This window comes from Thalia democratica, chromosome 1, assembly GCF_965202585.1.
Source record: "Thalia democratica chromosome 1, ktThaDemo2.hap1.1, whole genome shotgun sequence".
In the NCBI taxonomy this organism is placed as follows: domain Eukaryota; kingdom Metazoa; phylum Chordata; class Thaliacea; order Salpida; family Salpidae; genus Thalia; species Thalia democratica.
Window position 1 is genome coordinate 72197768 of NC_139165.1, and position 27761 is coordinate 72225528.

Below are 27761 nucleotides of genomic sequence, written 5' to 3' on the forward strand. Positions count from 1 at the left end.
TAAGTTATGAATATACATGAGTAAAACAGTTCTTAGTAGAAAATAGTCATCCAATAGAAACTCAGTCATGTAAACTTTTTTAGAATTCTGAATCAAAAACAGCTTAAGTATAGGTTGCGAGTTACAAGTTAGACCTTTTTTTTGATAACTTCGTTTAGTGTTTTATTAACAGTTAATATAACAATTTATCATAAAGCTGTTTAAAATAAAACGTTTTAAGTTATTAGACAATGTAGTATAAATTCGCTACATTTTATCAATGTTTGATAAAGTTATCCGAATACCTTTATAGATATATATTTTAGTTTTTAGTTTTTTCCTCTAAATTAATGAGGATAGTTTTGTATTTATACTGAAGTTTGTATTTTGATACTTGGTTTAGAATATCAAACTATGTCTACAATGCAGAATATGCATGGTTGTTGGGGCTTATGCCAGATAAAGTTGTAGTAATTTACTCATGAAACTGACTCACACTATTCTTCATTATTTATATAAAAAAATTTATTATAACGCATAAACTTCCTATCCTTGGTCAATGTTTTAAACATTTTTCTATAGTTTTAATGACAGCATCCGTATCAAATTTAAGAAGTGTAGTGTTACTAAAGTCGTAGTATGTAAAATACAAATTTTTATTGCTTAGAAATCAAATTTTAAAAGTTACAGCTGTACAGCTTTATAGTTTAAAATTCATTGTTGTAGAATGGGCAACAAGAAATATGTGAATGTAAATGATCATAAAGATCAAAATCTAGGGTAGAAGATGGTGTGGAGCCCATGGTAGAATATGGTTTCCATGACCAACATTGCCAATATTGGCAGTAATGGGTTGAAAAAGGGTGCTTACCATTTTTAAACTTTTTTAATGTATATATAATTACTTTTAAAGTTTTTAATTTTTAATTTTTTTATTATAGTCTCAAAGTTAGCTCAAAGTATTAGTTACAAGCAAATTACAGCTTGATGACCAAAGGTCTTTCTCCACACCAATCCATTGACCTTAGTTGTGAGCGTTCTCATTTTCTTTCATTTTCTTAGTATAATTTAACTTCAACCTTAGCTTAGATTAAGCACTTAATATACAATACAAAAATTTTTGTTCATTTTTGTTGTTGATTGTATTTAATATTAGTTTATCAGATGTCTTGCCTAGTGGACAATGTATTGTACTTTGCATGGCAAAAGACAATGCTGACATCACTGATCAATAGCTTCATGCAAAGCATGATAACCGTTTGTAGATTGTAGACTGCAAGTCTTATGGTTGTGACTAACTGACGAGTCCTAATGAGGACAGAACCGGTCTCAGTCTACCAAAGCTTGTGGTATGATGATAGAATTGGAATGATCAACCCTTTTTTAATATACAATATTAAATGAGTTTGAAGGTATTTAGTACTAATCTTAAAAAAATTATTTTATTGAAAGCTGCATTGATGTTAATTTAGTAAGCCCTAAGTAACTATTTTAATTGGTTTTATCAAAACAGATTCACATGCATTTTTTAACTGGTTGTTGTTAATTTTTACCCCTATTAAAGTTAATGTTTGCCATACATTTAAGCTACTTGGATTTTTTTTTGAAAAACTCAGGCTTGGTTTGATTATTTTTGTAAATCTCAGGCTAAATTTTTTGACATATATTTTTCTTATTTCTGAAAAATCATGTTTTTATACAGTTGTTCTGTTATTTTTACATATTTAAGCTTGATTTTTATTTAAAGTAGCCTCTTTAGTTTATGGCTTATATATGTTTTTAATTTTTTTTAGGATATTAGACTCTCAGGCTAGTTTTACTTTACTTAAGTTGGCTTTTTTGTCTCAAAAATTGGCAACCTTGATTTCAGTTCAATAAAAACTGATTATGTTGTGTCAACTATTTAAGTTTTTTTATTTATCTTGAAATTAATACTCATAGTTTTTCTTTAAACTTAAATTTACTTAAAAATTTTTGTTGCATATATGTTTTATTGGTACTATAATACTATTGATATGAGATTTTTTTCAATAGTCTTATTTTAACTTATATAATACTTGTTAATGTTATATGAAGCATTTTGAAGTCTGAAGATTTTTTTAGTACAATACAACTGCCACATATAAAATTAATAACTTATTTTAGTTTACAGATTAAATGTTATTTATGAGGTTTAAAGTTCTAAAAAAAGTAATGAATTTTTATATATGACACAGGAAAAAGGTTAGTTAAACAATTATGGTAAAAAACTATAATAAGTAAACTTTAATTAGAAAATTCTCTACCTTTTTAATTGTACTATATAAAAGGTTATAGTTTAAAAATGATTAAAATATAATGGTTTATTAATTTTGTAGTAATTTTACAATAATTTCGATTGAAAACCTGTTCTCGATCTTTTTTTATTAGGTAAATTATTTTATATTAAGAAAAATTATGGATAACATGTGTCCAATATTCTATTTTTCAATACATCTTTATAATGTTTTAAGGAAAACCTAGAATGAAGAATAATTGTAGTGGATTGTGAAACTTATAATTAAAATTCTAGTATGTATTTATATGAAAAAGAATGCTAACTCACGCTGGTTTAAAGTTTTGAAAATACCTTGCTGGGTCAGGCTAATTTGAGATATATGAAAACTAAGGCTAACATATAAATGTTGGAAAAACTCAGGCTATGATTTGTCAAATTTAAAATAGTTTTGATTTTATCTAGTTTTAAATATTTTGAGGTTTTGTAGTAAACTAATGTTGTACTATTTAACTTCTTTTTAAAATATAGTGCTAATTTAATGATTAGGTAGAGTTAAAGTGCAATAGCATATAATTACAGTTCTGCTCTTGGTGTTTTAAAATTTAATTATATGTATACTTAATGCAAATGTTTGGAATGTTTAAAAAAACTGTGCTCAGTAAATTCTTTAGTTGAAAGTATTTGTAATTGAAAAATATTTTATTAAAATTAGTTGTATTTCTACTTGCATTAAATTTTGAAGCTTGTTAAAAAAAACTGTAAAAATTATGTTTAAAAGTTTAAACAACAGTGGTAATGCTGGGGGCAGGTCTATTTTACAGGAAGTCACTTTTGAACAAAGTATCACTTTTCAAGTGTGTAATAGTGACCTCCTGAAAAAATGACCCTTCATCAAAAGTGACGCTTTGTGTAAAAGTGTCCCTTTGTGCAAAAGTTCACCCACCTAGTAATGCTTTGTTCAAACTGATTTCGTAACATCAAAGAGTTTCTTGTGCACACTTACATGCATTATTTGCACTTTATTATTGTATACAATGCACACTCACTTAAAAAAAGTGTGCCCAAGCATAGGCTGACTCAGGCAGTTTTTTTTCTCTCAATAAGTGACAACCATGATAAAAAGTATTAAACACAATAACTTGAGTGTAGATAACTATAACTTAAGAACAGTAACATCCTTTAATTATTTTAAAGTTGCTATTTATTATAAAAATTGTTAGTTTTAAAATATTGTATTTTGAGTGCTTATATAATATTAAACTGATTTTAATTCTTTACTTTATTAAAAAAATATATTTATGTTAAGTAATAAAATAATAAGTATGATTGGTATCAAAAATAAATAGACTAGTTGCAGAATTTGACTCAAGTCAGCTTGTGGAAAAATATAAGACAGCTAATGTCTCATCATAGTTTTAAAACAAACCAAAAGGTGAAAAGTTTTTTTAAGTTTCCTTTTCTAACTTTCAAAATATTAACTAAACCATCAAAAATGTTTTAATTATTTTTTGCAAGGTATATCATAAAGTAATAAAAAAAAATAAGACTTTGTTCTTTTTTATTAGCTTTAAAAACAAGTTATATTCAAAATGTTTTTTTACAAACTATTTTTAATATAGTTTAGTCAATTTTGTAAATAAATTGTTTTGAAGTCAATTATTTTACTCAATTTTTTACAAGATGTAATTCAACCAACCTTTTTAATTTTTTAAAGTTGAGACCTTTAGTTTTCACAGAAACTTTCAGTTTCATTAACTAAAATAAAATTAAAGTTTCTTAATTTAAAAAAAAAAACATATCTTAATTAAACTTATGAAAGTGAGGTAGTTTTACAAAAGCCAATAAATTTCCATGTAATTTAAAAATTGTTTTAATTTTTTAAAGAAAAAAAATTATATAAATTGAAAAGTACTATTTTGAATTTTTATTTTGAAATTTTGTAAGGAATCTGTTAAACTTTTAAAGGTTGATACTATATATCTAAAACTTTTAGAAAAATTACTATACATAGTGTGTGGTAGCTCAGATAAAAATTTATAAAACAAAATAAACTTAATAAAAAGATGATAAATCCCTTTCTTGTGATTAGTAAACTATAAAAATTATTTTTAAAGCTTATAAAGTTTTTAGGTTAAAATTTTGAAATGAGATAAGTTGTTTTGATGTGTTAAAAGAAGTTTAACTATGAAAAAATGTTCCTCTTATTATACAGTTTTGTTTATAAATTTGCTGCATTTATTTTATTTTGACAAATTAGATAAAGTAGCATACATTTTATTATTCAGTCCTTATATAAGAACTATTGTTAAATAATTGTTCAAATCCTCTTATGATTACTTTAAAATGTTTTTGTTACTTAAATGCAGTATTTTTTGCAAATTTTTAATGTGTTTTATAAAATATTTTTTTCTTAAAAGTAATCTTTATAAAAATAACTTCCAGTGTTTGACAACATTTAATAAACAGATATCAAAACATTTTCAAAAATGTCAACAAGACCAATAAACAGAGATCAAGCACCAGTAAAGCTGTACTCATCTAGCAACAACAAGACTAATGCCAGTAGTGATGCTAAAATTGTATACTCCAATAAATGCTATAGGTACTATTATCATTTTTTTCTTGAGTATTCAGTTGGTTTTTAAATCATGCAGTTTTATAAATCTAACATACAACTACTATTAATTAGAAATATTTTTATAATTTATTATTGCTTTGACTTTCATCTAAATAGATTTATGTCCTTTAACTAACTAAATGTGTACAAACTCTACAGCAGTTTTCCAAAACCTATTGACTAAATCTCCTCAACTAAGGTTAAGATATAAAAATTGAATGCTTCTTCAACTTGATACTTTAAATGTAACTTTACCTTATTATTTTTTTTTTACATTTTTTATAAAAGTTATTATACTATAAATTTCATTGTTGAAAAATAATTAAAGTTTGCAAAATATTAGTTTACAAATATAAGTTTGAAAAATAAATATTAATTAAAACTCTTATATTGAGATAAATAGTTTTATGGCATTTAGTTAGAAAAGTATTTTTTCAAAAGATTTTAAGTTTACATAAAGATTACTAGAAAAATAGAGTTTAAAAAACAACTTTGTTTGTTATTTAAAACTCAATTATTTTACCTGCAAATCAAAATAGTATTTGATAAAGCAAGCTAATTGCATTAGGTACGCAATTAGCTTGAACGACCACAATAAGTTGCAAAATAACTAAGCTTTGTAAGTATTTAAACTTCTAAGAAACATATGCAAAATAACTTAGCACAGCTTTAATTTAAATATATGGTAACAAGACTATCATAATCTATTTTCCTTAAACATTTAAAGCGCAAAAAGCTGATATATTACTTAAAAAAACCATCTGTAACTATCAATATCTTATTTTTTTACAAACTGTATTTTAAATATTTAACTTATAAATTTAAACTCTTAATTCAAAATTAATAATGTTTTAATGTTTTTGTTGAATTAATTGAAGTTAATATTTTATTTACCACTTTCCTTTTTTAAACTCTATCTTAGGAAATAAATATGGAATAGTAAGCTTGTAATTTAAGGGCATAGGGGGGGGGTAAACACCCTTTTTTGGTTTTTAATCTTATTTTATAAAATTTTTACTAAGCTACAAGATGCTTTTTACAGATTTAAAAAATTCAAAATAATTTTTGAGATATAGCCGGTCAAAGTCAGAGGCAACAATAGGATCCTTATGGAAGGCGCAAACTAAAACGTCAAATAACTAGAAATCACTAAAAATCTATCTCCTCCTACGTTTTTTAAGATAACTACCTCAAATTTTCAGGATATGTTCCTTGCAGTATTTAGAAAATTCTGTCGGAACAGAATTTAAAAAAATTAAAAACTAAAAATTTTATAACAAAAAAACAAAAAAAAAAACTGTTTTTTTTGTTTATTTTTTATATAAAATTTTTATTTTCTATTTTTAAAAAAATTCCTTCCGACAGAATTTTCTAAATATATCAAGGAACATTTCCTAAAAGTTTGAAATAGTTATCTCAAAAAACGTAGGACAAGATAGATTTTTAGTGAAATAGTCTATTTTTGCCGTTTTAGTTTGCGCCTCCCATAAGGATCCTATTGTTGCCTCTGACTTTGACCGGCTATATCTCAAAAACTATTTTGATTTTTTTAAATCTGTAAAAAGCATCTTGTAGCTTAGTAAAAACTATATAAAATAAGATCAAAAACCAAAAAAGGGTGTTTACCCCCCCTATGCCCTTAATTAAATCTATGCAATAAATAGCTTACTACCCCTTGTTTGCCTATTTAATTAGTATTATATGCCTACTGACAAAAAATCGCTAAATTTTGTGACATTGCCCCTGTATTATGAAACCTTGATCTATTAATGCCATAGGAGGTAAGTCACTTTTTCACAACTTGATCTTATTTTGTAGAGGTTTAACTAAGCTAAAAGTTGCATTTACAGATTAAATAATTAAAAATAATTTTTGAGATATTATCAGTTAAATTTAGAAAGTACAATAGTTTCCTTATGGGAGGAGAAAACTATAACAACCGATAAATACTAAATAGAAATTACAAAAAATCTATATCCTTTCGTTTTAGATTAATACCTTAAATTTTTAGGAAATGTTCCTTGCAATGTCAAAAAATCTATCATAACAAAGTTAAAAAAAATTAAATAGTAAAAGTTTGGTGACCAACAAAACAAAAAAAAAATCCATTTTTTGATTGCAAAAAAAAGAAAGTTTGTTTCGATAAATATAAAAAAATTCCTTAAAACAGATTAATTTAGACTTATTTACGAACTTAACACCACCTGATAGCCAAAATCGCTTCTAAAAGGCAATTTTTCTCACATTGAGAAATGTTAGTCTAAATAAGTCCCAATCAAGAAATGTCAGGCATTTGACAATTTTTCCCTGCCTTATAAGAAGTTCATTTTAAATTGTTTATCTAAAAATGAAATATTAGCTGTTACAAAAGATTGTTGTTTTCTCTTAGTTCTATTATATATTTAATTTTTACACGTGGTTTAGGAGCTAAATTGAAAATTTATAATAGCTTTTTAAAATATCTCAACTTTTATTGAAAACACATTCAAATTATTTTATTACGTTTTTACTTAAATACTTAAATATAAAAATACTGTTATGTTAATGAAAAATAAGTTTTTACTCTCTATTATTCAAGTTACACGTGATAAATAATTTAGTAAATTAAAACTTATATTATAAGATATAAACCTTTTATGTGTGGTAACTGTTAAACAAGAGATTTACAAAACTTATTTTACATTTAGAAATAAAACCGCTGAACCACAAATCCAAAACAAACTTACGGTTAACTTTTTATCAATCAGGTCATAAAAAAAAAACATGCTTAAATTTATTTAAATTGATTAATATTAAAATTTCTTAAAAAAGTATATTAATTTAGATTTTTAATAATATATATATTATGTAGTTTTCCGTTGAAAGTGTGTGGTAGTTATTTAATCTTTCATGCTTTTCATTAGACAATTTAAGTGAAGTTTTTAAAAATAAATAAATGATTTTAAAGCATGTACAATGTACATAGAATTACAGTTTTGACTTAAAGTATTAGCTAAAAAATAATTTAAATTTAATACTGACTACTTGTACTATTCATTTTGGCTAGTACATATCAAATATTTTATTATTTACATTTACACTAGATTTGTTTTAAGTAAAAGTGTAAACAACAAAAGTATAAAAAACTATAGTATAAAAAAAACAATAATTCAATATTTATATTAATCGTTAACTAATCTTTTGTATGTTTAGTAAATAAATAACAAAGGTGAAACAAATTTAAGCTTATGTATATATAAATAGATCTCTCTTCTTTAGCCTCAGTTAATACTAATTAAATATTTTGTTATAATTTACGAGATAACCACTTTTGTCTCACCTGCTATTTTTGCTTTTTAAGTAAAACTAAACTTTATTGAAGTGCCTATAAAAGAGTAATAAGGTCATTAGTTCAACATGTACACTAAAGTTTTGACTGTTAGTATCATTATTTATTTCAATTAAAAAAAAAATTTAAATGCAACATGACAGTTGTAAAATCGATACAGTTTTTTACACAATATTTTTTATTTGCATTTCATAGTAACATCGTCAAAAATTATAAATAAAACCGCGCAAACAGACATGTGAAGGAGTGCATCTCGAAGTTAGACCAACACAATCAGCACAGAAGAAACTTGTTGAGCTTGTTTCAGCATGAACAAGTCAAGTTGAGGTTAGTAAATCGATTTCCATTGATATTTATATGCGGTGTAGCAAAACACGTTGGTTTGTATTGTTTACCTGATTTTTACTTAACTTTATTTTGCTTATAACTTCTTGTCATTAATTATTGTAGTTTCAGTAAAGTCATTTAGATGTGCTTAAATGAAATGTTTTGAATTTTTAGAAACTACCTTTCTAATTTGTCTTTTTGTTTTACTGATGTTTAAAAACTAAATTGAAATAAGTTTGTTACAGAGAAAATACTAAAAAAATCTTGAATCAAAGGAAATGTGTTTCTAAGGTTCTAGATATCTATATTTAAAAACAATTTATAACCTAAAATAAGTAACTTTAATATTTAAGTTGACTATTATCAAGTTATTTTCAGAGTTAATGCATTAGTTTAATTTTGAGTTTTGTTTGATCTTGATAACAGGCAAAGATGGTTGAAATTTAATGAATGAAAAATAACAATTGCTTTATGTTAAAGTTTATTTTGTTAAAAATGTTAATAAAAGTATCTACTAAAATATTTAGTTGACAAATATTACAATGTTTTACATAACAGGAGCAAAGTGAGGGATGCTTGTGAAAAGCTGATGTTTGTAGTTAGTCCGATTGAACAGTGTATAAAAGCAGAATCCTTGCTGTGGAAAAAATGCTTTTACGAAGTTATTCAAGCTATCAAGAGCAGAAAAGTAAGTTTAGTGTTTATCAGTAGAAGTTTGTAGTTTCAAGTTATTTTGATTATATAAAAAAGATATATAAAATGTTCAAATAAAAGCAGCTTGTAGTTTAAAAAATCGTCAAAACTTTCAAAAGCTTTAAACCTAAAAAATTATAATTTTTTATTAAGCAAAGCTAAATGTTCCTTGGTTTTGTGTAAAAATGTTTTTTATACTAAACTTGTTTCCAATGGTCTAGTTTATATTACCTAATTAAAATATTAACCACAGTTAAACTTCTGTTCAAACTTTTTTGTAGAAACATTTTAATTTGTATAGAAATTTATCATTAAAGTATTTATCATTAGTTCAAAAAACTACCTTTGCAGGTGACACCAAACTTGCCGGGAGCAATGACCCAGCCGGAACTAATGCCCTACTTCCAGCAGTTCCTCAACTCTGCAGTGGGCTACTACACCCATCTGCGGTTGAAGATGAGTGAGAAACACCCCAACGACTACCAGTACGACTACCGCCTTCTTGCCAGCCCCTTGCAGAACTTCACCAACTCGACTTTGAGCAAGGAGGCTGTTGAGAAGTGGAACGAAGTTTTGTCTTACAGAATATTCAGCTGCCTTGGCGACCTGTGTTAGTTACACTTTATATAGATTATATAAATTAACTGAATTTTACAAAGGATTTTATTTTTTTTACAGGTAGTTATCATCAGAAACGATAACTTTTTTAGCTGTATTTACAAAAAAATGTTACTTGGTTTTAAATGTGTATACGTATATTAAAAATATATACTTAGTTAAAAGTTCTGACAAAAGAAAACCTGAAAACAACAATATTTTTAGTGTTTTTTCCACAGGCAGGTACCAGAACTTGTTCTTCGGAGCGGACGAGGAGCTTGCGGTGAGGCACTACATGCTGGCGTTGCAGGTTCAACCGGGACAGGGTCAACCGTACAACCAGCTTGCAACGCTGATCAGAAGAAGTGACGGCAGATGCCTGCAAGCAGCCTACTACTACTGCTGCGCGTTTGTTGATTATTAGAACAATTTTACATTTTGGATTATTTATCATTACGTTAAACTAATTCTTATGTTAATTGTTTCAAACAAAGCCTTTATGAGTAGTATAAATGATAAAATTTTATTCATTTTAGGTGTATTGAATTAGAATAAGATGTTCTCTTAATTTTTTACTTTCATAGTGTCCACTTAATCCGAATAACTCAGGCTATTTTCACTCAGGAAAGTTACTTTTTTACAAAGCTTGCACAATTTTGCACAATAAAAAGAAAACTGGTATAGTATTTACATTTAATTAGGCCTTAAAAGTTTTAGTTTTAGTTTTTATGTATTTTATAGTGTAGTGTTATTAAAGCTCAACCGCCATTTAAAAAATCACTTTGTGGTTACCTTTGCTTAGATAACTAAATATTAATATTTAATAACCTTTTTATCTCAATCTGACTCAGGTTGCTTTGTTGTCAAGGAGGCTAAATTTAAGTGGCATATTATAATTTTTACTTCAATAAGAGGCCCATGGTATACAAAGTTCTTTTGTTGTAAGATGTACATGTTTTAATATTCAAAATAAGACATTTTAAATGAGTTTAGCTGGGTCTATTTTGTACACTTATTCTTAGACTTTAGAAATTATTTCTTGTTTTCAGGAGTTTTCGTTTTACAATAACTAGGTATTATTTTTTTAATTGAAGAAATGTTTGTACTCTTGACAAAAGTTGCGGTAATTGTCAATTTCTTATTATTTATGACTAACGAAATGCTTGTTTAAATTAGAATTTATGTTAAGGCTTCAAAACCATCAAAAGTACGAGCAGGCTGAAAAGAACTTGGACCAACTGTTCGACCACAACAATGGAAAGTATCATGAAATTCACCCTGACAGCATGCTTGATAATACCGGCAAAACTTCACAGTGAGTTTAACATATAATTGAAAAAGCACGTTTAAGATTTTATTTGTTTTGCATTCATTTTTAAATTAAACCTTTTAACAAAGTACTTACTTGACTGTAGATTTTGTTACAGGAAGGAAAAGTTGCAATGTTTTGTCGTGTCATTCATATATTTATTTGATCTATTTCGTCCTAAAACCTATGCAAGAGATGCTGATATATATGGTTCGTTTAGTTTCATTGAAAAAGTTTGTGTTTGTGTAATTAGTGATCTGCAGAATTGAAGTGTATTGTTTAAAGCAATGGTCTTAAACCTTTTCAAAAGCTGTCCACATTAATTACTGGAAAATAAATTCTGCGTATACTATTTCATATATATTTGTCAATAAAATAAACACTATTTTTATGTGCTGAATGTCTTTACAGATAAATAAGATATTAGATAAGACAAAACAAACGTCATTAAAAACAAAATCAAACTAAATTTTCTATGCCTAGTAAAATATTTTTTATGCACTTTATATTACATAGTTGCAAACCGTGAAGATCACTTGTTTTTTGTAATATATAATTCATACAAATAATGCTTAGGTTATGTTTATATTAAAATTTGTAGTTTTCTGAATTAATATTATTTTGTTTACTTTATACTTAAACAAACTAAAAAAAATGTATTAATTATACAGTGTTTTTTTATGATAAGTTAAGTAAACTATTAGTCTAATGTTTTCTTCTAAGAATATTTTGCATTTAAGCTTTTTAAAAGAACTAAGTCATTTACTTCAATAAACATAGGATATTAGGGACTGGTATTAAAAGCAATCTTGTGCAAAAATGCAGGACTTGTTTAAACTATGTTTTTTACAACAAAAGTTCCAATATGTTTTTGATATTTAGATGTGTTGTCAATGATGTATAGAAGTTTCTAGTATATAAATATTCTAAGAAAGTAAATAAATTATTTTCTAGGTAAAAAAATCAAAACAGTTTATGAATAATTTTGGGTAGAAACTTGAAATTTTCAAATTAGTTGTTACATATATAAAGATCTTTATTTATTTTTTACTTTATATGAAGATTTTATCCTTGTTTTTGTTTCACATTCCTTAGACTTAGCTCTTAAATATTTAACCTTATTTCCTCTAAATTAGTTAAGCAATCTGTTAAGCAATAAAACATGTATATTGTTTATCTTTAAGAACGAAATTTGTAAAAACCTTTTACCTTAGTTAAATAAAGTCTTATGCTTTAAGATATTTTTGGTAATGTTGTAAAGTTATGGGTTTAATAACTATAATGAATACTTTTATATTTCTGAAAATAGTTTAAAAGCATTGAATTTATGTTTGTCATTATTTTTTAAAGGTTTTTACAAAAATTATGTCATGTAAATCTTTTACAAGTAGTTATATATAAACAGTTTATGGTCAAAAGTTTTAAATTTTTCCGTTATCACTTATTAATAAATAATTTATTGTTTTTAATATCTAACATAGACTCATAATAAAGTTTTAACTTTTATAAGTACAAAAGTTAATTAAGTATATTAGACATGTTTTAAGTTGGGATGACTCATCAACCTATAAAGTCATTTTTTTCAATTTAAAAATGCAAATTTAATTAGTTTTAATTAAAAGACTAACAAAATTATTTACATTTTTGTGGCAAGCTGTTATAAAAAATAAAAATTGCAACATAACATATAAGAGATCATAATATCTAAAAATTTGTTACAATTATACTTCAGTCTTTTGTAAACAGAAATGAGATTATGCTCTTAAGAGATCTTAAAAAACTCAATAAATATATGTGTAATAATTTTTGTATACAAGTTTGTAAACTAATAATTATACTTATTCGTAAAAACACATTTAGTCTAAATTATTTTGAATTATTTTTTTTAGTAAGGGGCCTGTATCCAATGGCCCGCGAAGTATATTTTATTTCAAATAACTTATGCATAAAAACGAACACCTAATTTTTTTTTACAGTTCAAATTAATATCTGTTTTCTTAATTTGATTTCAAGTGAAGCAATGGTGCTAATTTAATGATTGTTTCTTGAAGTTTTCTAAGTGAATTAATTTTTTGGTACAATTTAAAAAAAAACAAGGCTCACGAAAAGCTTAAGAAAACGGCAAAATTAAATTTTGTTACTAATAAAAGGCTGCCGATCCTTTTTGATCTAGGTTATACAGATTTGAATAATGTTTTTGTTTTAAATTTTGCTTGAATAAACTGTCATTAATCTGTTATTTAAATAATTTATTTTGTTAATCTTCCTACATTTAATGATTCTTGTACGTATAATTTTTGATAATATTTTAGAACAAATTGTATTTTAAAATGTTATTTTTTTTATATATAAGACTACACCTCAAAGTTAGAACAATATTTTAGTTTCATATATAGTTTTCAAAGGTAGGCTCTCATGTAATATCTAATGTTGTTTTTTTTCAAAAACATAGCTTTTACCTAACCTATGTGCTAAAGCTTCTCTAAAAAGAAGATTCTGTAACTATCTTTCCTTATTTGATTGTTTTAGTTTTAAGCTGAACGACGTTTAAATGTAAAAATAAATAATCTTAAACTTTACTTGCACCTAAATATATTTTATAACTTAAATAAAAACAAACATTTTTAGAAAAAAATAGCTAATTTGATAGCAAAAAAAAATTTACAAAATAAAAAACTAGGTGATTTGAAGGAGCTAAAATAAAGAAATATTCTTTGAAAGTAAAGCGTAAGATTTTATAGAATCAAAATTATTTTAATTTTTTTTTGGATTTTTATTGACATACGAAAGATATAAACTAACTACAGTACACTACCGCTTAAGTACGCAAATTGAACCCGACCAAAAAGTGCGTACTTAGCACGGGTAGTGCGTACTTTTTAAAGACATAGTATAATATAAACTTTAGTTGTTTGTTTTCTTTCTTAAAACTAGCCACCAAATAATTAAGCCAAATAAACAAGTCTTTTTATTTTAAATAACATTTAATACATAATTCTAATCTGCAAAACTTTTTATTAGATTTAAAAAACATTATTTTGTCTATAAAAAGTTTCTACATAATTAATACATACTATTAATATAGAAAGTCAATGTCAGTCAATGGTATAAAAAAGAATATTAAGCCATATTTTGTTTTGTTAGAAGTAAAGTACCAAACTACATTGTGTTTGCCAAACATTTTGAAAACATCAATGTTTGTACATTTAAATTAAGTTATGACTTAACTATGTTGTATTTGTAGGTTTTTTAGCTTTTTCATCTAGATTTATTAATTTAATAGCATTACAGCTAAAATAACATTATTTTTTTCAGTTTTCTTCGGCCACTATATAAGTATTTTGTTTATTAACATTTAGCAACAGGACTGTCACAATTGGCCACTTAGACTACTCAGGATTACTCACCCTAATTTAAAATTTGTGAAAGTCTTAGGCTAACTCAGCAGGTTGGCCATTCTACCTTTCTTGATAAGTGCGTACTTAAGGCGTGATGCGTACCAAAAAAAGTGCGTACTTAAGCGGTAGTCTACTGTACTTACTTATTTTTAATATATACTATTTCAGGCATTTTTACTATCATTAAAAAAATGTTTTAGTTAGACTATTAGTACACTGAAATTGACTTAAAATTATATTGAAATAAAATTTGATGAAAAGTTGATAATTTTTTGTTGTAATTCCTGTGTAAGCTTGTAGAAAAAAAAAGCAGTATTTGAAATTTTGTTCTTAATTTTAAGATATTAGAGTGTTTGCGTTGACATTGAGTATTTATAAATTACAGATTTGTGCAGTAGATTCATGGAAGCCTTGCGCTATAATTTGCAGTGTATTAGAAATTCGTCACATGAAAAAACCACAACTAATTGCAGTAAAAGTAAGTAAACTAATTTTTAAAAGCTTTTAGGTAAAATAGTTAATTATTTTTGTATGTGCACGTTATAAATAAAATTAAAAAAACAATTTATCTACAACTAATTAGTGTAAATGATGTGAGCTATAATTTTATATAGTTCCACTTTGCTCTAAATAAAAAAAACTTTAGTAGCAATAAGAAAAATAATTTTACTTTTTTTAGCTCAAAATGGAGTTGAAGAAAATAAAAATGTTTCTAAAAGGTTAGTTTTAATTACTTTTATTTATTTTTTGCATTTTTTATAGAATATTATTTTGAATTTATTTTGTCGACTATAATACTACTTGTTGTTATACAGTTTTAAATTTATTTTGAACAGTACAGATATTTAGGATTAATTAGATTGGATAACTACTGTTTTATTAACAGTGCAAATGAGGGTGTAGATGAGGATACAAGTAGTTGCATGTCTGGTGAGGATGTCTTCCATATTTTTGTTATTTGCCTTTCCAACATTCACGATTTAAAGGTATTTTGAATGGTTATTAGTCATTCTTCTAACTGATAAGTAAAAATACTTATAGATAACATTTAGTTCTATAATCAGTGTATTTTTAGAACTAAGTTGTATAATCAACAATGTTTATAAGGTTAGTGCTGATTATATATTGAAATAAGACTGTGAAAAATCTGCTAAATCGCTTTTAATGTTCATATAGTCTTAAGTTTAAAAGCGTTATAACTTACTGACCAATTTTAAAAAACAAAATGATGATATAGCTTTATGTAAAATTATAATTTACTTTATATCTGTCTGGCCAAGAGTTAAAAGTTTAATTTAACTTTGTAGATTTAAAATACAGTATCAGAAGTTTTTATAAAATCCCATTATCGTAATATTTTTTGAGGCTAATGAATTTTTATTGCATTTCAAAATATTTTTTTAACCTTCTTATGCTGTTATTTATTGATATTTTATTTTTCTTTTATGTTGTTTTGCAGTCCTAAAATGAAAAAATAAACTTAGAAAAATCAGTATAGCTATTTATGAATCTGTTAAGTTTTACATTTGGTCAGATTTAGTTATTTTATGTGAACATTGACTTTTAAAACATACAAATTGTTTTTTAGGACAGCAGAAGTCCCAAGTTGCCCGCAGCCGTGGCATTTCTGCTGGAGCTCACTTGCATACTAGTACAGCATCTTATTGAGTTGAGAGGCAAAAATACAGGTTTGTTGAAATTGTTAAATGTATTTTAAACAAGTATTTTGCTTTAAGAATTAAGTCAATTAGTTGTTTTTTCTGTATAAAAATATAAACTATTTTTTAATATAAAGTAAACTAATGTGTAATTTATTTAACAGATAATAAGAAAGCTAATGTTTCTGAAGAAATCAACTTTGCTGATGGTAATTATATTTTATATTTTTATTGTAAATTTAAAAAAACGTGTATTATAAAATATATATTTTGTACTTTGTAAACTATCGAAGCTTAAAGTATTCGCTAACAAAATTTTGAGTGAGTTTATGACAAAATCAGGAGACAAACCGAAAACAGCGTCAGTGACAAGAAACAATTGTGACGTCACAATTAACGAAGTTGGAGCAGGAGATGACATTAACACCAGTAGCGATGATGCCTGCAAAAAGCCTGCAGTAATTTTTTTTTATAAGTTGCTTTATTTTAAACAACTCTTTTAATTATTTAAGAGTTACAACTAAAGTAAGCATAAACTTTTTGTTTAGTTAGTATTTTTCTAACTTCCACAAATTTTTACATTAGCCTTTGCGGAGAAAAATTGTTTTGGCTCCAAATTTTTCCAAACCAATAAAGTCTAGAGTAAAGAAGGATTTAGTCAACAATGCATGCGATGAAGTGGCAAAATTAAATGGCAAAGTTCAAGATCTTAAGATTGAAGATGCCAAGATTAAAGAAAAAAATAAAAAATTCAACCCTTATTTTGGATCTAATACGGGTAAAATATTATCTTTTGTAGATCTATACGTGCTGTGTTTTTTTAAGTTCATAAAAAAATCTATAGTTAAAATGTTTTTGTATGGTAATACAAGTTAAATAATAAAAAAAATCTATCAAAATAGAAAAAAAAAGTTATACGTCTACTATATAGAACTAAATTAACCAGATTACATAAACCTGCTTACTGGTCGAAATCACATGACGTCATCGCTAAAACTGGCTTGCGATTGGATGATTAACAACTTGGAAATGGTTGACGTGGAAACCAATTACAAGCTGTTTCAGTTGATGGTTGAATTTTCAAACATGCTGCCTAGTGCCTCTTACATGATTGACACATCAGGCTAGTATTAGCAGTAAACTTTTTAACTATAGTTATTTGCTGCTGATATATATTTAATGTGGTAATTCTAATAAAAAATATCATATTTTTTCTAGTTTAATATCTGAATTTCATTCCAATTATGTTTAATAAGTTTACTGGTTGTTTTAAGTGAGCTAATTTTATAACAACGTTTTGACTTGCTGTAACATCCTAAAATTGTATGAATGATACTGTTATAAATAAATAAATAACGTACGTAGCTCATCAAAAGAATTAAAAGTATTTTTTAGTATGCTGTTCCTGACAATAAAATTGTTTTAGTGTTAACAGTTATAAAAAAAATATTAAACTCTATTACAGGGTTGCCATTTAATTAAGAAATTCTAAAAGTTTTCCTAATTAAACAAGCGGAAACTGTGTTTAGTAATTAACCTTTTAATTCTAAACGTTGTTAGTGTTTTAGTAACCCTTTTGTATCATAAAATAAGTTGGTTATATGAATTTATAACTTTTTAGATATTTAAATATAGTAAAATTTGTAGAAAAGAAAGGGTCTTGCCTAAAAGACTTTTTATCTGATGAAAATGATAAGGAAAACATCGATTCAAGTAAGTGGATAACTAATTAATTCTTGAATGTTGAAAAACAAAAAAATTATTAATTATTATAATTTTATTTTCTTGATAAAAGAATAAATAGAACTTAAGTAGAGTAAGTAAAAAGTTAGGTAGTAGAATAAGCTTCAATTTATATATGTTTGTTTATCAGGATATTTGAAAAAATAAAAATGTTTGCTAAAAATTATTAGATAAAGAAAAATTAGTTGGAATGCTTCCAGAGGACAAGCAATTGTTTCACATGAATTTTATTTCTAAATCTGCAAGATCATCAACAAAAACTGACGACTTGACAGATTTCGATCAAGTTAGTATTATTTCAATCAGTTTGAAGTTTTTATAATTTATTTTAACTCATAAGGCTGTTTATCTGTTTTATTTCAAAATATTTATTGGTTTATTATTGTTTTGATTCACCACCAAAAAATTTCAGTTGTGTCTTCGAGTTTTCATGCTCCGAAATCTGCTCAAAAGTCACGTGTCAGCCAAAAACAAACCAATCAGCATTGAGATTGACGGAAAAGAGAAGTTCACAATTACGAGCAAGAACGGAGAGGAAGTTGAATTCGCAGATCTACCAGCTAAAGTGGAAGTTAGCAATACTCTGTCTAATAGTCAATTTTGAAAAAAAAAACACTATATTATTGGATAAATTTTAATAATTATCTAGTAGCAGTTGTAAAACAGAAAAAAAAACTGCTTTATTATTTAACCTCAAAAACTATTAATTTGTTAAATTTTTTTTTTCCAACTTTAATAACTCTGCAGAGGATCAAGGATTTGCGGCGGGAGGAGCAGATGAAAAAGATGGCGGTTTCCAAGCTCAAATTGGAAGTCGAGCAGCTGCAGTCGGACCTGCTGCTGAGGGCTGTGACGTCACAGTTCACCACGCTGTACGTGCTGCCCGACACCGCCACCATGTGTTCACACCTGCATTTGATAAAGAAGCTGGTCGCCAGCGGAAAGTTCCTCCTTGTCGTCTGCAACACTGGTTGGATAATATTTATTTAATTAACTAATGCCTCTAAATTTGCGTATTCTTTATTAAAAATATATAACAGAATGCATTTCATTTTCTTTTAATTTATTTAAGTACTTTCAAGTAGGACTCGTCAGAAATTGTTTCCTACTGGATTGGAATGAATACAAATTGAAATAAAATTATACTGCAGTTTAAAGTTTTAAAATATAAAATGACGTAATAATCAAATGTTAAAAATTAAATAAGTGCTAATGCTAAACAAATTTGGTATACTAATAAAACTCAGTAGAATTAAAACAATCTAAATAAAGGAGCGATAAAAATTTTAAATTAAAACTATGCTTAAAAATAAAGTTTAACAAGAAACTAATTACTTTAAAATTACTAATATGAGGATTTAAAAAGTCTAGTTTGGTTTTACCAAACTTCGTATTAAACTTTACCAAACTTTGTATTCATTCCAATCCAGTAGGAAACAATTTCTGACGAGTCCTACTTGAAAGTACTTAAATAAATTTAAAGAAAATGAAATGCATTCTGTTATATATTTTTAGTAAGTTATGCACCGGAAAAAAGATTTATTCTTTATTGTTGTATTTAATTTCTAGTTATGTACGTTTTTTGATTGTTTAAATTTAAACACTTATTTAACAGGTTTGTATAATTTCTAATCTCATATTTATTCTATTGTTAATTATTACATTTTAATTTTCATAATAATCTTTGCAGTTATTGAAGGACTTGATAGACTCAAAAAGGGAAGCCAAGAAGCCAGATTTTCTATCAGATATCTTGAACATGAGTTTCAAAAGGGCAACAGGTTTATATAATTTTTAATAAAACATTTAGTTTTTTTTTAGTTTTACTGTTTAGATGAAACAACTTACAAACTAAGCTACTTAAACTAATCCTAAAACTTTATCTCTGAATACAAAACTTAATTTTGACACAAAACCAGGTATCTGAGGTCGCAAAAGTCAGCGGAGAGCGTTCCTGTGGAGGTGAAAAAAAATAAGGAGAACGAGGAAATAGTGGAAATGATCGAGTGCGCGAGGCACATCACCGACAATCACCAGTTCAAAACTAAAGATGAAAACGAGAACAAAACCAGTGAATTTTCAATTAGTATAAATTATTAATTAAGTTCTATTTTCTTATCGATATTTCCTCTCAATTTTTAATTAGATTAACCCTAAATGTAGTCAGCACGTTTTTAAACGTTTAAAAAACTTCAACAGTCTTTTTAGATATTAAAAGTTTGAAAACATTTATGTTTGTAGTTTAAAATGTTTTGTATTTAAATTGTTATATATGCTATAAGAAATCCTTCAGAATTTAAACGAAAAGTAAATTTATCAAGTAAAATATTTATAAGTAACAAAGTAACTTAATTTTGATTTAAACTAGCTAAAAGTTATCAATTTTATATTTATTAAACCAAAAACATTAAATAGGTTTGGTCACCATCCTCACTGACAACGACCTAGTCACCAAAAGCCACGTTGCCATGGCGCAGAAACATAACATCCTGGTCCGCAAAACCTCTAGGGTCGAAAAGAGCCTCGTGTCCGACCAGAAACAGTCCCCGACCTAACACGAACTGACCAATCAAAATGCTCCTAAAACTTATATGATGACAACGAACATTCGAAAGGCAAATGTTTTGGGTTTTTCCCGCCAAACGCGACCGGGTTCCGAACGAGGGGATTTTGTTTTGACGCGGCCATTTTGTGCGCATCGAAACAATTTTTATGCCAAGCAAAAATTTTCTTGTTATGTCCAAATTTGTTCGTTGTTGCTTTATCGGCCTTACTTGTGTATCTTGTTTTCGTCTTCAAAATAAATTACATCCTACCTTAAAGGTATTAAAACTTTAATTAGTAGATTGGTTACAACTGAATTCATAAATCGTTTTTTTGGTATTAGTTTAATTATTTCAAACAAAAAAAAAAGTAAAGTTGGTAGATTGTAATTTGTTTTAAACAGAAACTTTTGTTGCATTAATGTATTACAATATCCTTGAAATTCAGTAAAAGTTCTATTAACTCATCATGTTCTTTTTTTTTCAATGCGTCTGCGAGAAAGTTAAGTACAAGAGAACAAAACAGAAATGAATTATATTTGTTATTAAAAGGCGAAGTCTTGTGCTTTTTAGTAAAAAACCATAATACGTGTAATAAACTAAGGTATTTCCAGTTTTTATAAGTAAAATTGAAAATCACAATGACTACTTCCATAAAAAAAGCTAATGGCTAAATGGCACATTTTTCTTTTTATACAATAGATATAAGCATCATAAAACACTAATTTTATTTTATAGTTTAATTCATTTTCAGATTTATCTATAAGTTATACATATATTACTTTCTATCTATGTACCAATAGTGTAAAAGTTAGTTTTAAGTTGTTTAAGAAACTATGGTTACAAAACAATGCTAAAAACAATTCTGGTTTTGTGTAGATGACAACTACATATGTTAAGCAAAACTGTGCAATTATATACAGGGTTGCTAAAAAACAGGGTTGCCAATTTAAGCAAAAAAACCTTATAATACTTGAATTCTGAAAATTTACAATTTAGGCTAAAAAACCTCGAATTTAATAAATTATAAAAAAAACTGGAATTTTGAACAAAAATCACGAAAATACCAAGAGCTTTAAACAATTTTTACATTTTATGTAGTTAAAAATCGATTTGACCCAAAAATCTGTCATAAGGATAAAAATTATTTGTCATCATCAAAAACTAACTTTGTTAAAAAACAATTGAAATTAGCTTTACAGTATCTTTTCAATGTTTTTAAACATAAAGTAGACATAAAAATATTATTCATTTTGGAAAGTTCCAGGATGAACTTAAAATTATCTATTAAATAGTGATTCTCAAGGTCATTAGTGATCATTGCTTCTCGTTTATTTACTTTTGTTTAAGGAGTTTATAGTATTTGTCATTTAATAACCTTTTTTTTTTTTAAAGTTGATTTGTTTGGTCACAATAACAGTGGTTTTCTCTAGATTACAGCATTTTTTTATCTAGTTATTCTTTAAGATTACTATTTTGAATAAGTTCAGAATATTTACAACTTTTTTTTCTAGCATGCCATTGTAAAAGTAAAATAGTTATAGATGTATACACTTTAGCAGTAAATTAAGTATTTAAATAGTAAACTGAGATAACTGTTTCAAGCAAACTTATGCTAAAAGATTTCTTTTTTTCAAGAAATCAAAGAAAAAAAACTCTTCTTTTTAATGTTTCCAAATATTGTTTTCTTCTATCATTACAATTTTAGACTTGGACAAGTACTCGGAATTTAAAAAGTATATATTAAAACAGAAGGAAATTTGTTGTTGCTAATATTATTATTGTTGTTTTTTTTTTCTTATTAAAAACATAAATTTTACATTACTTATCTTTATATTTTCATTTAGAAAAATTAAGTTCAGTTATTGTAGAACTAACTTCTCTAAAATTATTTAAAAGTTATACAATATTTTATTTAACTATTCAAACGAAAAATTGTTTTTACTGTTCCAGGAAAACTATTAAATAAAATAAAAACTACACTTTTAGCACAGAAAACTGATAAAATTATTTCAACGTATAACATTTATACTTTCTTTAAAGAGGTTTTGTAACCTATCATTAAAGTATTCACATGTTTGCTATTAATGTTGTTTATCTCCTTTTTTAGGCTAATTTAAAATTATATCTTTTTTTTTGGTTTTTATGTTACTAAACAAGATTTTAAGTACGTTTTGAAACAAAAAATTCAGTTAATTTTCGTTTAGTTTTCTTTTCATTCATTTCTTTTAATTGATTGTTCTAGTACTAAAGATTTAAATATTTAAATGATAACAAAATTATGTATAATAGCTCGTTAGAAACTTAATAAGCATGTGGTGTACAACTCGATAACCAAAAGGTTCCTTTGATCACCAGGCCCTTAGACCAAACTTTCTGAGTGCTTTTTTTTATTATTTAATAAACAATAATAATTATAATGTTAATAGACCCTAAAACGTGTACTTATAAAAAATCTGGTGGAAATTTCGAAAACCTGGAAAAAAATTTCCAAAAACCAGTGGCAACTCTTAAAGTAGCTTTATAGTATCTTTTAAATGTTGTTATACTATTTAAGACAGTTTTTTAACTTATGTTTAATTTTATACTAAAAGTTAACCAAAAATTTAAATTTTAAAAACCTGAAAGAAATTTACAAAAAACCTTTGACAACCCTGTATAAAATTCAAAAGGGTTTGTTACGTATTTTGCACTAAAAAAGCTCTGATGAAGGTGTAATAACTGTCAGAAAATGGCCTTAAGACTAGTTTTTACGCTTCAGTTATTGCAATCCTACGGCTTGTATTATATCCTTTTGTTATTACAGTCACCTTTCACGAAACTACGAACTCTCGTTCAGTCAATCATTTTAGAATTGAAAAAAAAAAGGAAAAACTTTAGTTGTTGTGAAATTGGTCCAAAATCAGTAAAATTTCTCTAAAATCAAGAAGATTTAATTTTATATTTAAGGTATGCACTTTTGAAAAAAAAAATTGGTTGAATTTACAGCTACATAGTTCAAATATTCAATAAAATTGGTTTTAATCAATGCATTTAATAGCAAAACTGATATTTTGTTATTCAGTTCGTTTTCATAATTTTAAATATATAATTTTATTTTTATATTCGAAAAGCTATTTACAACGTATTAGTTAACCTACAATAAAAGCTATCATCTTAATTTAAGTTCGTAAATAGTATGTTACACTTTTAGTAACTTTTTATAGTTACGATATAAGTTTAGCAGAATATTTTAAATGTACATTCTAGTTTTCAATTTATTTCATTCGGATAACATACACAATTAATTTAAGTAACTAAAACTAGTCGTGACCTCACACTGCAAACAACAAGCAAACAGAAAAATAAAGTCCAAAGAAATTTAAAATTTTACAAAGTATTGGTTAATAAAAAAAACAAACTAGGTAGTTTAGTTGGTTTATTTCCTACCTCTTGTTTACTAAAGTTCTCTCGTTTAGTAATGCACTTTTGCTGTGGACACAGTGTGCGTAGATTCGCGAGAGATGACTGTAAATAAACATTTTGTAGTTTTAAAATTAGTCAAAATATCCTTTTCTTGCAGCATATTACAAATTAAAAAGTTCAGTAACTTTTGTTTTTATTTTGCAAACAGTTCTATTAAAACTTCTTACAGTCTATTTCTGCTTGGTATAGACCATAAGTAATTAAAGTCACTTAAATTGAAAGTATATAGAATCTTATTATTTAATTACTTTTTACATTTTTCTATTTTATTGACTAAAATTTAACTTAGATGATCAAAAATGATTACACCTACCACATAAGTATGCACAACATAAGCTACTCTAGTGCAAAATGTATTTATAGGCCTGAAGTTACAAACTTATAAGTATGTACACATTTTTACTGCCAACTATATAATTAAAGAGGTACTTCTAGTCATTACAGCTACTTTTTTTAATTAATCTATAAATTGAGATATTAACAATTTTAATTGAGATTTAAGTTAAAATTTTAGAACGGACAAATTTAAGTAAAATTGTTAGTTTAAATATTTTAAAAACTATCCTAGATAGAAATAAGTAATTATAAAAAAACGCTAGTAGCCTCAGGATAATTATATATGTAATTAAGATAAAACTTTAAAAATTGTGTAGTTGTATTAAAAAGTAGCTTTGAGATAACAGAAGATTAATTTTGTTTTAACTTATCAAGATTTGGTATAATGTTAAGTAAACATAATTTGAATTTTTATTAATTTGGTAAACTATTTTATATCATAAATGATTTAGGCTATTCATGTACTAAAATCATAATAAATTCAGAATGCATTAAAAACTAGATAAGTTTAGTTAGCAAAAAAGTTCATATTTCAAGGAGGAGCTCCAGTTCTTAAATAAATAGTCTTTATAGTACTAAAATGATTAAACTTAAAGAAAAGTGTTTCAAACTTTAAGCAGGTAACTAAACAATGAAAAATTTATTAAGAAGCTATTATTTATATTTTAAATTAGTTGTTAGTTGCAGAAGTTAATTTCAGTTATTGTTAAACCTTTCTGTTACTACTTTTATTTGTTAATCCTTAGATTTATCACCTTTGGAAAATTAGAAAAACACTTTATTTTACTTATGTTCCTTGAAATGATCATACAATCTGCTATACTTTTAAAAATTAATTAAACTAGTAAAAAATTGAACATCTTTAAATTTTGTAAACTTAAAAAAAAGTTTAGTATTACATAAAAACTAGGATAACTATTTATAAGACGCATGTAATACCTGTATATAGTTTTGTTAGATAAATAAATTAAACAACAAACTAAAAAGTATAACTAATAAACCTTAGTAAATTTCACAACTAAAATCCTAAACTTAGAAAAAAACTGTATTCTAAATTTTATTGCAGACATACAAGACCAAAATTAAAGCTATTACTTTTTTACCTAAACTGGTAAAACGTAATTTTTTTTTCTTTAAACCTTTAAAAGTAAAATATAAAACTTGTTTATTTATTGTTGTTCATATATTCTGTTTAATTTATACTTAGATTACTTTAAAAACGATGAAACTAAACAGTAGTCTTTTTGAGATATTAAAAAATATATCTCAGTATAATAATAAAACGTCAAAGTATTTGAGGGTGTCACGGCCTCACGGGTAGTACTTAAATTTTGAATTTCAATGTTTAGTTTTAAGGTTATGTTTTATTCAATTAAATTCTTTAGTTAAGAAAAAAATACACGTTTGTTTTATATTTTACTATTAACTACTAAACTATTACTACTAATTTTTAAAGCTTCTTTTAATTTTTAGACATTAGGGTAAGCAATTATAAATTTTTTGCTTTGAACGCCTAATTATCTTAGAAATTTATTTATTTTAATAGTAGAATTCAATGGTTTTATATAACTGACTTTAAATAATTAAAAAAAAACGTTGTATGTTAAGGATATAAGTTTTAAAGACACATATAAATATTTTTTACTATATATTTTATTTATAGTATTCAGTTTATGTTTTTTATATTCACATTCTTAGCTTTTGTACAACATATTAAACATTTTAAAGTGAAGTTTTTGTTCTAAAAAAGTTTTTAGTAAATATTTTAAATTATTAAAGCAAAATGTAAAATACTTTTGAATTAGTTTCGAATTTAATTCGATATTAAAACTAAGTTTAAAACTTTAACATACAAAATGATAAAATTAATTTATTGACACATAACAGAACTTTTTATAAAAAAAATTGTACTTTTTTCGTTCTAATTTTAACTATGACCGGAAGGCTATTGAAATAAAATCGATGAACAGGAAGTACAAATATGGTTCATTTTTTAAAAGTTCATCAGCGATTTCTTTATTTATAGAAAAATAAAACGCGAGATTTAAAACAAACTGTATGTTGATTCAATGTATAAACTTCCATGCTAATACTACCTCGTTCTCTATGCTAAAAATATATGTTTATATATTTACTTGGTTTCCATCGTTTCAGTAATTTTTAATGTGATCAAGCATGCAGGCGTTGTAAATCTTAATCTTCTTGCTGATTTGTTTAGGTTAATATTTGGAAAAATATTTAAATAACGTCTTTTGAAATAGTTAAGTAACTGTATCTTGTGAAGAGAACGTACATTTCTTTACTAAAAATGCATGCACAAAACGTTAAAAGAAAAATAATTTAGAGAATTTTGATACTTTTTTTTGTTTCATGTTAATAATGAAATATACTTGAGTAAGTACACCAATCAGTAAAAAAAACCAAACAGTACTTGTGTATATGCATAAATTTAGTTTGCAATAGCAATTAAGTTCACATGACGAGAATTTTACGTGTATCATGCATTATTGATTTGCTTTTAAATAAGAGTGATTTGAGTCTTAGTTTACAAAGAAAAAAATTATTTCAAAAAAAAATTTAGCGTCTGACTTATCATGTGATTTTAAATTAAAATAGTCGTATATAAAACAGCAGTGTTTTTTTTAGCCAATAAGACTCGTTACTCTTAAAAAATGAGAAAACTACAATTTCACAATGTATAAAAGGAGTTTCAAGATTTAAAAAACAAAAAGTAAAATTGTAGTTCTAAAAATCGAATCTTTCACATAAGTTTTTTAATTTAGTTAAGGTATTAGATGTATACTTATTTATTTTTTCTTAACACTTTCATACTAATTTTGATTAATTGAAACTCTTACTAAGTACTTCTTATAAAACTTACTATTTATAAATAATTGTTTTATACAATTACAGTGATACTTACTAATCACTTATAGTTTAAACACTTATTTAAAACGCTTTTAATAACTAAGCAGTTATACTTAAATTACTTTTTAAGTATTTAAAGTTGATAAATTAATTAACTAAGTTACAGTAGCATCTTTTTTTTTAAAACTAACTCATCTAAAGTTCTATTTTTAAGAAACTTGAAAAAAAATTCGAAGTCTTCATTTAAAAAATTAAATTTCTGTAAAAAAATTAACCAGTGCAAAGTAATCTATGCAGGTTCAAGTTTGAACAGTCACTTTGTAGTAAAACACGTGTAAAATCCCGTAGGAATTGCATTCTAACATATTTCTCTCAATTACTTAAGGAATATGTAATATATTTGATTTAGACTAATTTTTATTGGATTTGTTTGAATAAGCATATTTATTAATTAGAATTTTGTTGTTCTTAAACCAACTCTAAAACAAAAGCTACATTTGTATTATATTAGAGGTAGTCAGAAATTAATTTATAACGTGTGGAGAGTTGCTTTCTTCGATTATTTTTTTGACTAGTTAGTTTTCAAAAGCGTAGATACAAATTGAACACCAACTTAAATACGTTTTTATAACATAGTTTTTAA

The 27761-nt window shown here is 25.5% G+C and overlaps 1 protein-coding gene across 1 annotated transcript; it reads left to right on the plus strand.

Annotated features, from left to right (window-relative positions):
• Positions 1–2122: 2122 nt before the first annotated feature.
• Positions 2123–20722, plus strand: LOC145829924 (nonsense-mediated mRNA decay factor SMG5-like). Its single transcript, XM_082937812.1, has 23 exons — positions 2123–2202; positions 4703–4838; positions 8416–8508; positions 9067–9196; positions 9553–9811; positions 10038–10206; positions 10988–11113; positions 11226–11317; positions 14891–14983; positions 15185–15224; positions 15392–15491; positions 16094–16193; positions 16328–16372; positions 16506–16621; positions 16749–16941; positions 17110–17286; positions 17811–17876; positions 18077–18192; positions 18319–18477; positions 18654–18876; positions 19597–19687; positions 19826–19977; positions 20322–20722. Exons 1-23 carry the CDS (start codon positions 2187–2189, stop codon positions 20459–20461), a joined length of 2832 nt encoding a protein of 943 aa, XP_082793938.1. The 5' UTR covers positions 2123–2186; the 3' UTR covers positions 20462–20722.
• Positions 20723–27761: the final 7039 nt, after the last annotated feature.